The following is a 16739-nucleotide window of genomic DNA, read 5'->3' as shown; positions in this document are numbered from 1 at the left end:
CCAGAAACCCCTGAGAACCTTGAATCATTTTTTGAATCAGTCTCTGCCATCTCTAGGGTTTCTGGGATGCTTCTTTCCTTGTAACTAAACTGACTGAAGAGTTCTATGAGAATCTGCTACTACAAATCATTATTTCAGGACACCCTGCACCCCCGCAGGATTCAGCCTTGTCTTAGTCAGCTGCTCTTTCCCTCAAGGACCACAACACAGGCCAGGTCTTAGCAGTATCTGGCTCCCAGTAGTCACATATGGTGGAACGACAAGTGGCTCTGGCATGGTCATTTCATGAAGCAACCACAATCTCATTTGCAGACAATTCCAAAGGTGCTTCCAAAATGTCCCTCAAAAAATGATATCAAGATTGCCATAAGGATCTGGAGTGTCACAATAGAACCCAAGTCTTCTTATAAAACCAAGAGGAACTAGAATGATTACTGACTAAAGGAGGATTAAAGGAAGAGAGGGGAATTCAATCCAGCAACAGTTGGCAACTGCCTGCCCAGAGGATTCGCATTGTTGGTGGCTTATGGGGCCCAGGGAGGAGGTGGGAAACACCTGACCTTAATGTCCCAACATCGCAGAGGAGAAAAAACCTTGTAACTGACGGAAATGAAATAAAACAGCCAAAAATAGATGCAATCAACTATGAATATTGTGAAACAGATCAGTCTTGCCTATTCAAAAGATCACAATTTTTAATTAAAATTAAAAAATGTTTAAAAAGCATGTGTCTTTGTAACTCACTAATATGACACTCCCTTCATTTACTGAGGTTTATTTGCTAAAGCAAGACCTCCTGGCTTATTGTTTAAAAGTGTCCAATACGGCTGGCCATTTGTTTTTTCCAAATATATTTAGAATTAATTATACTCTACAATTTAGACATTAATTTATCTCATATATCCCCTTATTCATTCAAATGTCCTCTCCAACCCACACCCCATGACAGACTTTTTCAATGTTTTGTAAAACACAGGCACATGAAAAGTCCACAAAATACAAATGCATGAAGATTAATTATAATGTAGAAACTATGTTTCATGTCAAGAAGCAGGGCACATTCAACACTCCAGAAACCTCTCACATGTCCCCTCCTGGTCAGAAGACTCTCTGCCCTCCAATCTTAGAGTTAACTACCATTCTGACTAGTAGTAACCACTTTCTTGATTTTTTTATGTATTTTTATTATGTATTTCTCACATATATTCTCATGTATGCATTTCTATCCACTATAGTTTCACTTTGCCTGGTTTTGAACTTTATATAAATGAAATCATGCTAAAATTAGTCTTCTTGGGTTCTTTCTACATATGTTGGCATAACTTCTTTATGCCACTGCATGAGGCAATAGCTCATTTATTTTCATAGCTATACAATATTCCATTGTGTGATTTTACCATAATATTATCATGCAAATTATGATTATGCTGCTGCAGATGGACCTTGCAAGTGTTCTCAATGTGGGGCTATTGTGAATAATGCTGCTTAAACCTTCTTGGACATGTATCTGATAGAAATGTGTGCATGTTTCTCTAGGGTATGTGCCCAGGAGTGAGTGGCTGAACTGGTATCTTGTTGTGCTTTAAATTGGTGCTTCTCAGTATTATCCAGCCATAATGAAGAATGAAATTATGGCATTTGCAGGTTAAGTGGATGGAACTGAAGACTATCATACTAAGTGAAATAAACCAATCCCAGAAACCCAAAGGCCAAATATTCTCTCTGATATGTGGATGCTGACTCACAATAGGCAGAGGGGCTGTGGGGAGGTTTACCAGATTGGACTGGGTGGAGTGGGGGGAAGGGAGGAGGGATGGGGGAAAAGACAGTAGAATGAATCAGACATAACTTTCCTATGTTCATATACATCATGTAAAACCACAAGAATGGGGAGTTATACTCCATGTAGCATGTCGAAATACATTCTACTGTCATGTATGGCTAAAAAGAACAAATAAAAATAGAAATAAATTGATGCCTCTCTGGTACCTGGTGAAAGTAACACCTTTCCATAGATCTTATTGGTCACTTGTATTTTCTGTTGGTAAGGGTATTAAAGTCTTTTGCCCATTATATTGTTGAATTGGTTATTTTTTTAGACATTATTTTAGACATTCTTTGTGTAGTTAGAATACTTGTTGGTTATGTGTATTCTAAGCATCTTTAGACCCATTCTATAAATTGCCTTTTTTCTCTCAACTTTAATGTATCAAATTCATCAATAATTTTCTTTATGATTAATACTTTAGATAATATCTAAAATCTTTAGCTATAATGAAAATATTATTACATTATATTCTCAAATTTTTTTCACACTTGGATCCATAACTTACCTAGGATGGACTTTTTGATATGGTGTGAGAAAAGATCAAGTTTTCCCCTCCCCCCTCACCCACAGAAAATATGTGTCTCTGTAGGATACCTAGGATACCATAAAGACTTCTATTTTCTGCATACCATTTAATGGGGAGAAAAGAAAAAAATAATCTTTTCTCTCCTATAATGGAGGATGCAACCTCTATCACAAATTAAGTATCCATATGTGTATGTTTGTCAGTGTCCATGTGTCTGCAAGATCTGTATTTCTGGCCCATTAATCTATGTCTGGGTACCTCACCAATATGACACTATCTTCATTACTGTGGTTTATTTGCTAAAGCAAGAACTCACATCTTTTTCTCATTCTTTAAAAGTTTCCTGGCTACTGTTGTCCATTTGTTTTTTCCAAATATATTTAGAATTAGTTAATTCGGGTGCAATGAATTTATAGATCAATTTTGGAAAAACTGACATTTGTATAATATTTAGTCTTCCAATTAATGAACACAGAATCTCTATGTATAGGTCTTCCTAAATGTCTCTTTATTCAATTTTAAAATGTTCACCAAAGATGTACTGCACATGTCCCTTTAGATTACATTTTATTCTTTGATCATTTCTATGCCATTTAAGTGTTAATTTTAATGTAACAGTATTATTTTTTAATACTGTTGCTGTACATGTGGAAATATAATTAATTTTTAATTGATCTGTATCTAGCAATTTCATTGAACTCTTATTAATTATGTAATTTGAGCTGTAAAATTTTTTGGATTCTCATTATATGCTATTATCTCTTCAAATCATTACAATTTTGTCTCCTTTTTTCTTTTCTTAGACCTTTCATTTCTATGTCCTGCCTAACTTCACTAGCTGAAATTGTTAGTAGAATATTGAACAGAATAGATTATAATTTGTGCCAGGTATTCTTGTATTGTTTTGTTCTGAAAGCAAAAGCTTTCAGGCTGGGGATGTGGCTCAAGTGGTAGTGCGCTTGCCTGGCATGCATGCCCCCCGGGTTCGATCCTCAGCACCACATACAAACAAAGATGTTGTGTCCACCGAAAACTAAGAAATAAATATTAAAATATTTTTTAAAAAAGAAAAAGCTTTCAGCACGTCACCATTAGGTATACTAATTGCTATGGGATTCTGTGGATAACTTTTATCAATTATAGACATTTATTTTTATTCCTAGTTTACTAAAAAAATTTTAATGAATGAGGGTGAATTTTAGCAAATGCTTGTTTATTTTTGCTTCAATTGAATAGTAAAGATGTTTCTTTAATCAATGTGGTGTGCTACAGCAGTTGACTTTCAAATAAAAAGCCTAGAATTATTAAATTAGTAAACTTTAATAAAGCCTAGAATTAATAAATTAATAAACTTTAATTCTTAGGATACATACCAAGGATCTTTTATTCCTTATTTTTTCTCTCCACATGGTCCTGGAATAAACCCAGGCTTCTTATGATGCATCTTTCTGCTTGTTGATCTATATGGTTTGCATAAATATTCAAAAATGATATTGGCCCATTGGGTTTGCCCTCAAGGTGATGCTAGCCCCATAAAGAAGTTAGATAGCATTCACTACCCAGAAGAAATCTTATAGCAGTCTTTTAGTATTTTCTAGAGATTTTTCACTTTATGAGGTTATCAAAACAAAATTCAAACTTTATGGGTGCAGTACATTCTCCTAGAGCAATAGTACCTTTCTATCTGGCCTCAATATCCTTTGATTTTGGCCTGAAACTCACTCTTGCTTTGAAAGTTCTTTGAAACTTTTAAGGTTTTTAGGCATTTTAAACAGTTTTGTTTAAAATGCCTTGGTATTTATCCTAAGAATTAAATTTATCATACTACAGTGATACATGCATACATGTATTTTAGCAAATACATGTATGTATTTGATTGCTTTTAATAGGAAGGTTGACATTAAATCCTAGAAAGAAAATTCCCTGTGTGCATCTTTTTTTTTTCTTTCTTCCTTTTTTTGGTACTGGGGACTGAACCAAGGGGTACTCTACCAAGGAGCTACACCCTCAACCCCTTTTGTTTTTCATTTTGAGACATTCAGCCCCCAGTGATCACAGTTCACCTCCAAGAAGAGGATTCAGCTCTGCTGCCTCATGCCCATTGGAAAATATGAAACAATGTCCTCCAGTTCATATAGATGCGAATCCAGCTTTGATTGTCTCACTGCAAAGGGAGCCAACGCTCCTGACGGGAGAAACATATATTTCAAGTACCAAAAGCTTAGAGGCAGGTTGTCAGGAAGCGATTAGGCCAGCACACCTCCATGTTGGTGGCATGTTTACCCTGTCCTTTACTTTTGTAATCTTCTCTGCTACCTCCAAGGTTGTGAGCTCCTGAGCATTTTCCATTCCAGATATGCCACCGCAGATATTCTTCTTCTTTCTCTAATTGTCCCTTACTTGGGGTGATGGCAATGTCATGTCATTGTTCTAGATGGCATTTGTAAGTATTTTTGTGTAGCACATGTTCGCATACACATTCTATGAATTTTCATATTTTCTGATCGAAGTATTGAATCTCTGACCCTAACCCATACCCTACTAAGCATTGACTGCTAATCCTAACATTATGGGTAAAAATAAACCTAAAATAAAAGAAATAGTTAGTTCACAGGAGGCATTGTGTATATTTTGACTTGCCTTTTCCTTTATCAAGGGTATGTGTTATAAAACTAGTCACATGTTCATTCTAATACTTCTCCATGAATTTTCAAACTTAACAAATGTGTAACTTCCAGACTCTCTTTCTCTGTAGCCTGTGTCAGAATATGTATTTTTATATACATATATATTATATTGGATTGCCCCAACTAGCCTCAAACTTGGGATCCTCCTGTTTTAGCCTCCCAAGTAAGTGGGATTACTGTCATGTGTCACCACACCTGGCTGATATGCACATCTTTACTCCTTTTATTTTTCCCACAGTTCTTATTGGTTGTACATAATGATGAGATCTATTGTTACATATTCATACATGCATGCAATATAACAATATAATTTAGCCAATATTACTCCCCAGCACTTCCTCCTCTCACTTGGTCCCTTTCCTTTACTGATCTCCCTTTGATTTTTAAGAGACCCACCGCCACCCCTCTTTTCTTTTTTCCTCTGACTATTGTGAATTGTGCTGCTATAAACATGGGTATGCATGTATCACTGCAGTATGATAAATTCAATTTTTAGGATAAATACCAAGGATCCTTTGCTTCCTTTTTTCCTCTACAGACTGTATTTTATTCTTTTCCTTTAAATTGATGTTTTTAAAACAAAATATTTTTAAAACAAAATGTTTTGAAAGTGTTGCAAAAGTAATTCAATTAAAATTGTCCCAAATACTAAGGCACTAAAAAGCTGTTACACTATTTTCTCTTTTTCTTCATATTAATTATCATACACATAAAGAAATTTCATAGATCATGTGCTGAAGAAGGAGTTAAACTCTGTGCAGCTCTAAAATTATACCTATTTATGTGTTAGAAGAGAATCCTTAACCTTCATAAGATTTTCAAGTGGACCTATCACACTCCACAAAAGGTTGGGAATTGAATTCATCTTCAACTGCTATTTTTGCAAACTTATGCAGGATTATAATGATCTGTGAATATGCAGAAACTCCTGAATATCTTTTTACTTATTCTAATTTGTTATATATGACAACAGAATGCATTAGTATTCATATTACATATATAGAGCACAATTTTTCATGTCTCAGATTGTACACAAAGTAGAATTACACCGTTCATGTCTTCATACATGTATTTAGGTTAATGATGTCTGTCTCGTTCCACCATCTTTCCTACCCTCCTTACCCCTCCCTTCCCCTCCCTCCCCTTTGCCCTATCTAGTGTTCATCTAATCCTCCAATGCCCCACCCACACCCCATCATGAATCAACATCCTTATATCAGAGAAAACATGATTTTATTCTCTTTTAATACTGAATAATATTCCATTGTGTATATAAATCACATTTTCTTTATCCATTCATCTACCCAGAAGAAATCTTATAGCAGTCTTTAGCTATTGTGATTTGTGCTGCTATCAACACTGATATGACTGCATCCCTGTAGTTTGCTGTTTTTAAGTCCTTTAGATATAAACCAAGAAGTGGCATAGCTGGGTCAAAGGTGGGTCCATTCCCAGTTTTCCAAGGAATCTCCATACTGCTTTCCATATTGGCTGCACCAATTTGCAGTCCCACCAGCAGTGTATGCGTGTGCCTTTTTCCCCACATCCTCACTAACACTTATTGTTGTTTGTATTCTTAATAGCTGTGAATCTGACTGGAATGAGATAAAATCTTAGAGTAATTTTGATTTGCATTTCTCTAATTGCTAGAGATGCTGAACATTTTATCATATATTTGTTGATTAACTATATATCATCTTCTGAGAAGTGTCTATTCAGTTCCTTGGCCCATTTATTGATTGGATCATTTTGTTTTTTTAGTGTTAAGAGTTTTGAGTTCTTTATATATCCTAGAGATTAGTGCTGTCTCTGATGTGCATGAGGTAAAAATTTGCTCCTATTCTGTAGGCTACTATTCACTTCATTGATTGTTTCTTTTGCTGAGAAGAAGATTTTTAGTTTGAATCCATCCCATTTATTGATTCTTGATTTTAATTCTTGTACTATAGGAGTCTTATTAAGGAAGTAGGGGCCTAATCCAACATGATGGAGATTTGGGCCTATTTTTTCTTCTATAGATGCAGGTTTCTGGTTTAATTCCTAGATCCTTGATTCACTTTGAGTTGAGTTTTGTGCATGGTGAGAGACAGGGGTTTAATTTCATTTTGTTGCATATGGTTTTCCAATTTTCCCAGCACCATTTGTTGACCATATAAATATTTCCAACAGTGTTTAATGAACCACTGTGTGACTCTGCAGTGGTTTCCTGTGCTTTTATCCCAGTGTTGATTATTTACTATAATTCTTTTTGTCTTATAGGCTTCATAACAATAAATGCACCTCCTTTTTGAAGCTATCTCCTCGGGGGCAGAGAAAGGAAATTAGGCTAATTGGTCTTATGCCATCAGTGAAATGAGATCTTAGATGTCTTCTGGCTAGCCTGAAAACCCTTGAAAAATAGTCTTGAGTCTTATCTACATGCAGGGAAACTTCAGGAACACAAAGACTTCACCTTGAGTAGGAAGTCTTCAAATGTGATGTAACTTTCACTGAGGGCCTATCGGGAATCAAGTGACCTGAAAAGGTAATAGTCAGTGTCAGAGCCTTGTTCTCCCCTTTTCTTTCTTCAACAGCACCCTCCACCGACTCAGGGGAGTGGCTGCCCAATTTGCCTTGATAAGGTCTACTCAAGTGGGAGCAACAGGGATCTCAGCAAGGGATGCCTGGGGCCACCAGGGAAAACAGGTGAGCTTCATCTTTCCTCTTCTGACTCTTTTGACATTTTCCAGGTGTTCTCACCCATTTCTCATCATACCTCAACATCTTTTATTCACCTTATATGTGAATAAGCAATCTGGGAATTTGCACTCATTCAGAGAAATGCTGAAATTCCAAAGGACTGAATCTGGAATCCCAGAGGGATAGGAAATGGAGGAAGCAGGCAGCTGCCAGTGTCTTTGTCTTACTAAGGATATTGAGGTCTTTGGTGGATTGAGGCTTCAGGGACACATTGCTCAAAGGCCCCTCCGTGATGCCCTGGGTCCCCATTTCTGCTGTCAGCACTGACTCAGCAGTGGTGTGGGACATCAGGACGTTGGCTTGGATTATTCTCCCCTCGCCCAGCTCACTGTCAGTTGTGGGCAAACCTCCTGAGCAGCGCTGGATGACGAAACTTACCACACCAGCAGGAGAACGGGACTGTGAATTCTCAAGCCCCCTCCCACCCCTTCCTTCCTCTCCTGAGGGCTAAAAGCCTGACCAGAGGAGGCACACACACCAACTGACTGGGCAGCCTTCAAGCAAGATGCAGCCACTCCTGCTTCTGTTGGCCTTCCTCCTCCCACCTGGGGCTGAGGCAGGTAAGTGACCCACCCCAACCTCAGAGATCTGTCTGATCCCATTCCAGACTCTGGAACCAGCCATAATGCCTCAGCACATTCTAATGTTGTATTGAGCAAGGTATTTGTATTCACATTTCCTTAGTTTCCTCATCTATAAAATGGAAATAATATTACAACAAACCTCACAGAGTTGCTATGCAAGTTAAATCAGTGAATGTATATAGAAACTCTTAGAGTTGGCCTTAGCACATAGTAAGCTCTCTCTATATATATGCTCATGGAAATTCATTCTGTACCCCATGTGTCAAAGCCTAGGAGACAAGGATACAGGAATAGCAGTCCCAGAAGCTCCTGTGCAGGTTCTCCAACACCAATCCCATGTTGCCCATAAGTGGTCAGAGGGATATAGGAAGTTTCATGAGGAAGAAAGTGCCAGGGACTTCAAGGAGCTCTCATGCCCACAACAGTGAATTTCCTTCATACTGAGGCTAAAGCTGGTCCTGCCTAGAGTGAGCCTTGTTGTCTCCTTTGTGGGAGGAGGAGCAAACTGAGTTCTGAAGGGAAATGGGTCTCCCTGAAGCTCTCTCCCAATGCCTGGTGCCTCAAAGACCCAACCTCACCAACAACTGCTCCCTGTCCTGCATTATCTCTCCTGCCCTCCTCATCTTCCTGTCTTTGTAAAGCCATCAACCTGGGGGCCCCACTGCAGGTGCTCAAGCAGAGGTAAGTGTTGAACGCTTCCTTCCAGGGAAGATCATTGGAGGCCGAGAGGCCAGACCCCATTCCTACCCCTACATGGCATATCTTCGGGCCCAGACCTCAAGAGGTGGGCACACCTGCGGGGGGTTCCTGGTACGAGAAGACTTTGTGATGACAGCAGCTCACTGCTTGGGAAGGTGAGGAGCTCAGTTGGGGGCAGTGGGGAGTGGGAAGAAGACCTCCTTTGATGAACTGTCTGAAAGTAACATTGTAGTAATGAAAGATAAAAAACGGGACCAGGTAGGACTGGGGAGGGGAGCACAGTAGAGGTAAACATGACCACAAAGAACAAGAGTAGGAGACGGAAAACACAAATTGGGTCTCAAAATGTGAACTCCAGGGGCCGGGTTGTGGCTCAGTGGTAGAACGCTTGTCTAGAATGTGAGATGCACTGGGTTCGATTCTCAACACTGCATATAAATAGATAAAATAAAGGTTCATTGATTCAGTAGATCAATCAGGGCTTTAAAAAAAAATGTGAACTCAAGCTATTTCTCAACTTAATCTGGAAGAGCAAATTTTAAGGTCATGGTCCCCTGCCATCCCCAGTTCAGGGCTGCTGATAAACAGAGGGCAGGGCTCCCCTCCAGGCCCTCCGGTCCCCTCCACTACAGGCTTGCCCTGCCCTAGGTGGCCCATCTGTACTGCAGAGCTGCTGGACTCAAGCTTCTGCTGCTCATACCTACCTCTAGGCCAACTTTCCTTTCACAGTGTTATAAATGTCACTCTGGGGGCTCACAACATCCAGAGGCAAGAAAGGACCCAGCAACACATCACTGTGCGCAGAGCCATCCCCCACCCTGAATACAATCCACAGAACATCCAGAATGACATCATGTTACTGCAGGTACTACCTACCTGGCCCTGGACACCTCCACCCTAGCCAGTGACCTTCCAATGTCATAGTGGTTTGCTGTGTTCTGGGACCATGGAAGAAGCCAGAGCAGGGCTGGGGGGAATCAAGGCAGGGATCCCAGGCAGGGCTGGGGGGAGTGGGGCAGGAATGGGGCAAGTACTGTCCCAGCAGTACCTAAGCTTTGGTTAGGGTCCAGCTGAGCAGGAATGCCCATACTCTCTCTGGCAGCTGAGCAGCAGAATCACAAAGAATGGAGCGGTGAGGCCCGTGGCTCTTCCTCAAGCCAGGAATGTGCTGAGGCCTGGGGCCTTGTGCACAGTAACTGGCTGGGGCCTGGTCAACCAGAACACATTAGCAAGCCGACTCCAGGAGGTGCAGCTGAGAGTGCAGAGAGGTCAGGTGTGCAGCCAACGCTTTGCTTTCTACGCTGAAAACACCCAGATTTGTGTGGGGAACCCTCGGGAGAGGAAGAACGCCTTCAGGGTAAGAGCATGGACAACTGCCAACATTTTGTGGAAAAGACTCCATCCCCACAGCCTCAGCCCTGGGGCCAGACCAGGGTTGGGTGGAGATTTTTTCCCTCATCAATCCAGGCCCCAGAGATAAGGGTGGAAAACCCACAACACACAGGCAGCGTTCCCCTGGGAAGGAAAGAGTAGCTAGACTCAAATTGAGCTGGAAGAGCAGCATTGACTGTGCTGAAGCCCAGCAGCTAAACGTCCAGAGTCTTGACTCCTGCACCTCAAAGCCCCATCTCACACACACAAGCAACTAAAGAAACCCTACCCTGCCTTCTCTGAGAGCTATGGCTTTAGGGCAGCAGGAGCAAGGAGGCCTGGCTTAGTGTCCTTTCCACTCTATGTCCACAGGGAGACTCTGGTGGCCCCCTAGTATGCAACAATGTGGCCCAGGGCATTGTCTCCTACGGAGAAAGGAATGGGACCCCTCCTGCAGTCTTCACCAGGATCTTAAGCTACCTGCCCTGGATAAGGAGAACAATGAGACGCTTCGAATGGCAGGATCAGACTGAGATGCCCCATGACTGACTCTTTTTCTTTGGGGCACAGGCCAGCTCCAATGGATTGCCAGAGCTTTAATAAATAACAGTTTGGAGTGTAAATATTTTTTCAGTAAACATCATTTAGTACTGTCTTAGTCTGTTTGAACAGCTATAACAAAATTCCACCTACCAGGTGGCTTATAAAAGCATTTATTTCTCACAATTCTGGAAGCTGAGAAGTCTATGACCAGGGTGCCAGCAGGTTTGAGTCTGGTGAGAGCCGCTTCCTGGTTCATACAGTCATCCTCTTGAGTCAGGGATCCCAGGCAGTAGCACTGGATATGGCCATCTGCACCTCCTCTAATCCTGGGGCAAGATGAAGGGCTATACATCTGTGAGGAGTGTGTCTTCACTTCAGGTGCCCAGCCAGAGCAGATGAGGCTTAGAGGTTTAGATCCTGCCCTCCTGTGGCTTTCTATAGCCAGGGATTGAGCTATACTATCCTTGTCTTCCGAGGGCAGTCCTAGGACTCTGAATGACCTGGAATTCAAGAGAGGCATTTCCATCTTCCTGCTCTCTGCTTCTTGTGAGGGCCCTGGGCTTAGTGTTCCCTGAACATGATTATGTTTAGAACCTAGGAGACCAGCTTGAGTTATTTCCATTTTTCTAAAATATTTTCACTGTTTTTAAAGTAGTGATCCATCCTAATAGTGTTCTAAGCAGGAATAGCACTCTCCAAAATGGTTTGGAAAAATGCTGTACATCCCAGCCCTGGTCCCTAATGTATCTGTGGGCCCTGGTGAAGGTACTGTTGAAACAGCGCTGCAACAAGAGAAGAATGAAGATGTGTCCTAATCACTCTGGGAGGCGTGCTACCTAAGTGTTGACTCCAAACCCCCTTCATTTGACTGACTGTATAAACATTGAGAGTTTTATTGTCTTTTCTTGATAATCTTCTTGATGACTCTCCTATTCTGTGGCACCTGAAGGAGATAAATGACCATTCACACCCCCAGAAGCTAGGGGTGCTCCACAGTGCCCTGGTCAGGTTAGCTCTAAGGGCCATCCTTGCCTCACTTTATTCCCAGAAGTTTTATTCCTAAAAGGAGCTTTATCACTGGATAGAGTGTGCAGAAATTCTAGAATCCTACTTTCAAAGATACCTGATGGGTCACACCTCTGTCACCTTGAAAGTAACTTACTTATTGGGAAGACATAGGACACTGGTGGGCGGGGAATTGCTGAATATTAGGGCTATAAACTTCCATCCTCCAAATCTAAAAGTGGACAGCTTTTGTCATCTGGATTAAAATTGGAAGAAGTATCTTCTACTCCAAATCCTAGATGTGGCCCTGATCTTGTCCCCATTCAGATGAGCTATTCAGCTCCAAAAGAACAGTTACCCAGAGAGTAATGGAGCCAACAGAGTTTGGCCTCAGTGCTGCTTCACAGCAATGGAGACAAGCTCCCAAAGGATGCTCCCCTCTCAGCCCTTTCTCCATTTTCTTCTGCTCCCCTATCCTTTGCTGGGAGCCATCAGCCAAGTAGGTATGACAAATTCCTTGCCAGCTTACTCCCATGCTGTCTAGTGGAAGGACTTCTGAAAGGTGACCTTGCTCAAGGACCAGGGCAGGATCCGTTTTTAGGGTGTTCCCCCTTTAGAATAGGGCAGTTTAGCATAATAGGAGATTAGGGTGTTCTCCCTTTAGAATAGGGCGTATCCTGCTGCTGAATTCCTCTTGAGTTCTTAGGGTCAGACAGTATATTTTGGGAGACAGAAGCCCATGCGGAGTGGATTTGGGCAGAGTAGTGGATTTGGGCAGAGTAGTGGATTTGGGCAGAAGTGGATTTGGGCAGAGAACGTGGATTCCCCCAGAACGTGTTTGTAGACGGCCGGTGTGAGTTCGGGAATAAAGAATTGCTGTTTGAATCTACAAGCTGTGTGGAGACTCGTGATTTGTGCCCAGCCAGAGACTGCGGCAATCCTTTGTACTCTTCCCTCTTTATCTTGATGGCTCAGCACCTTAGGAAGATGAGCCTGTGCTGTGATCAGGATCTATTAGCAGCTCTCCTACCCACCTGCTGGACACAGCACATTTGAAGACTATTCATTGTGCATCAAAGCAGCTTTTGTGAAGTATTTATTATGTACCTGACTCAGATGTGGGCACAGGAAGAAGCCCCAAGTTTATACAGTTCTTCAAAAGCAGCCCAGTGCTGGAAGTGTGCCATTCATAAGGTGTTTGAGAAGCACCTGGAAGAGAAGCAACCGTGATTGGACAGAGAGTGTATTCCAGGTCTTCTGGATGGTCTAGGGGGTTCAGATCCTTTTCCTTTAACATATTTATGAAGCTTATTTAATTTAAAAACAGAGTTGAGCTCTCTCATCTCTACAAAAATAAATTGATAACTAGGGAAAGAGTTGGGTCCAGATTCAAGCTCACCATGCTACCCACAGAAACCAGGACCCCTTCTCAGCCTGTGGTAGTCTGTATAAAGGGCTTTCTTCCCAAACCATGTTCAAGTTCACAGACAATCACAGCACGACCACCCTGTCTTACAGCCACTGGGCTTGCCATCTGGTTTCTATGAACAGACATCCAGGACAAATTTTCTCTTTCAGAGGAAATCAAATGGGACAGAGAGGTGAAACCCTACTCCAGGCCCTACATGCCATTCATAAGATTCTATGAAATCAAACTAGTCAGGAAATACTGTGGGAGTTTCCTGATGCAAAACAACTTTGTGATGTCAGCAGCTCACTGTTACAGAAGGTGAGAAATACCTGGGTCTTTGTTGATCTGGGACTAACCAAGGGATCATAGCTCATGAAAATCCCTAAGATATAGGACCAAGGGCTAATGAGGAACCACCTGAGATTCCCTAAGCTGTTCCACAGGATTGAAGAGTGCAGGAGAGCAGGCTGAGCAGCAAGGAGGCTGCCAAAAACCCAGCCTTGGCTCACTGCAAAGAAAAGCAACACAGTCAACATTTGGACAAAGGTGGGGCACAGTTTTGCCCATCCCTTCCTAACAATTGGACTCAGCCATTGCTCTGCCTTAGGCTGAGACCTCAACTTGCCTTTCAAAGACTGAGTTATGATTCCAATGACTAGCCTTATCCATCTTTACTTTATAGCAAAATAAATGTCACCTTGGATGCTCACAATATCAAGAAAAAGGAAAACACCCAACAAGTCATTCCTGTTCTAAAAGCCATCCCTCACAAAGAATATAATAATAAAACAGTGGTCAATGATATCATGCTCCTAAATGTAACATCTTGCTGACTTCTGGTCTACCTGCACAAGTCTCTGGGGATCATTCAGCTTGTGCAGTCTCAGTCCCCTCCTCCCCTCTCAGTAGATGATCAGCTAGTCCCAGTGCAATAGAAGAAGGTTTGGGAGGTCTTCTAGGCAGTGGAGATACAGACATCCTCATCCCTGGTCTAAGCCTCCCTGAGAGGATGGCACCTCAATTGCCATCCCTCTCCTAGAAAGGAGACTGACATACAAGGTTCAACTCAATACAGTCAGTGGTGAAGAATATTGCCCTCCTGAAGAGCTAGGACTGGGTAAAATCTGGGCAGGTGTGCAGTGTGACAGCCTGGGGGAAACTGGCTGATGGCAAAAATCCTGACACACTCCAAGAGGTGGACCTGGAAATACAGAATAAGCAGAAATACAGGGACATCTTCCCATTCTACAGCAGTCCATCCAGCTATGTGTGGGGAGCCCTAAGGACAAGAAGGCTACTGATAGAGTAAGGACACAGCCACCTTTGAATTTTTGCCTAGGGACAGAGTGATACTGAGGACAGATGATTGAGCTGGTCTGGGTTGAGCTAGGAAGAGGCTGCAGCTAGGCAGATGGCTAAGGCAGGGCCATTATTGAGGAAAGATAATAGAAAATGAGCCTGAAAGGGGGTAAACAAGAGGGGCCTGTGCTAAGACTTCTCCCTTTTCTGTCTACAGGGAGACTCTGGGGTACCCTTCATGTGTGACAGTGTGGCCCAAGGCATTGTCAGCTATTGACATACTACTGGGAAACTTCCTTGGGTCTTCGCCAGGGTCTCAAGCTTCATGGCTTGGATTCAGACAGTAATGAACTCTTCAGACATAGCTATATGACAGGCCCTGTGTCCTGGGATAGTGTCCTCACTTTGTGGAGGACAACTATCTGACTCTTAATAAAGACTGTCTCCTGGTAGAGAGGAGCTGATTTCTCTTTCTTCCTTGAATATATTCTTCAACACCTTCTATGGCCATCCCTCTCTACCCTCTTCTCCTCCTGGTTACCCACTTCTAAACACTTTCCATAAACCCTCTGATTCAAACCCATGCACTGACCCAGTCCTGTCAGCATCTGTTTAGGTCAGATACAGTCTCTGACCAGTGGGAAAAGAGCCTTCTCCCCTGAGAAGCAATGGAGCTCATTTCCAGGGAATTTCAAAGATATCCCTTTCTCCTTCCTGAATCCAGGCCAGCCACAAAAAGAGAAAAGCACCTGAGATCCCACTCCAGCATCAAAGACTTGGTTGGCTCCAGGAGGCTCATTTCTCCCCACCCCCACCTCCAGGCTCCTCCCTGGCCTCCCTGTGGCCACAGCTCAAACAGTCTTCACTCTGAACCACTGTCCCAACTGGGATCTGTCAGCTCCCATCAGCTTATCATAGTGATCAGGATAAATCAGGCTACATGTGCTACTCCCCACCCTAGAGCAGAGCCTATGAGAATGTGATAGACAGGCTATGCACAGGCCTGGCCACACACCTCCCACATGAATGGGGCGAGTTCAGCCTTCATCTTCCAGTCCAGCAAAACCCACAGTCTTTCGTGCATATTCAGCACCAAACTGGAAAATTGCCCACTTAGCCACCTAAGCACCTTCCAGACTGCCCCATTTCCTGAGGGTATTCAGGGGACTGTGTGCCACAGTTGCAGTGACCTCAGAGGTGAGGTGAAGGGTGGACAGCAGAACATCACAGTCTGCTCCCAAACCAGAAAAGATGATGAGAGGGGCTTCTGTGCCTTCATAAAAATGACTGATTTGTAATCTACCCACCAAACAAATGTTTTACTAGCAACTACTCTACTAAACACAGTTTCCAGTATGTTCTCTCCTCCATCAGATCTAGTCTGTTCTTGGTATGTTTTGTTTCATTCATTGAATTCTTTACTTCCAAATTTTCCATTTTGTTTTGTTATCTCTTTTTGTAGAAATTCTCATTTGAATCATGTATCATTTTTATAATTTCACTGAATGGTCTATCTGTACTCTTTTACATCTCACTGAGTTACGTTTTTTAATTTTTTATTTTTTTAATTAGTTACACATGACAGTACAATGACCTTGACATATCACACATTTGAATCAGATGAGATATAATTTCTCATTTTCCTGAGTGTACAGGTTGCAGAATCATATTGGTCATGCAGTCACATATATACACACAGTAATAATAATGTCTATTTCATTCTATTATCCTTCCTATCCCCCCATCCCCTCCCCTCCCCTCCCCTCCCATCACTTCTCTCTACCTAATCTAAGGTGATGCTATTCTTTCTTTTTTCTCACATCTTCATACATGTATTTTGTATTATGATGAGGGTCTCCTTCCACAATCCATGAAATTCCCCTTCTCCCTCCCTTTCCCTCCCACCTCTCTTCCCTATCTAGAGGTAATCTTCTTCCCATGCTCTTCCTCCCTACCCCATTTTGAGTCACCCCCCTTATATCAGAGAAGACATTTGGCATTTGTTTTTTGGGGACTGGCTAACTTCACTTAGCATAATCTGTTCTAA

General features: G+C 42.1%; 1 protein-coding gene and 1 pseudogene across 1 annotated transcript; both read left to right on the top strand.

The window, feature by feature from the left end:
• Window positions 1–8285: 8285 nt before the first annotated feature.
• On the top strand, window positions 8286–10983 carry LOC143394605 (cathepsin G-like). The gene is made up of 5 exons (XM_076849297.1): window positions 8286–8340; window positions 9071–9218; window positions 9793–9928; window positions 10166–10420; window positions 10807–10983. Exons 1-5 carry the CDS (start codon window positions 8286–8288, stop codon window positions 10981–10983), a joined length of 771 nt encoding a protein of 256 aa, XP_076705412.1.
• A 2624-nt stretch (window positions 10984–13607) lies between these two features.
• Window positions 13608–15065, top strand: LOC143394604 (mast cell protease 8-like; annotated as a pseudogene).
• Window positions 15066–16739: the final 1674 nt, after the last annotated feature.

Source organism: Callospermophilus lateralis, chromosome 3, assembly GCF_048772815.1.
Source record: "Callospermophilus lateralis isolate mCalLat2 chromosome 3, mCalLat2.hap1, whole genome shotgun sequence".
NCBI lineage: Eukaryota > Metazoa > Chordata > Mammalia > Rodentia > Sciuridae > Callospermophilus > Callospermophilus lateralis.
The sequence above is the reverse complement of the archived record's forward strand: the minus strand, read 5'-3'. Positions and strand labels throughout refer to the sequence as shown.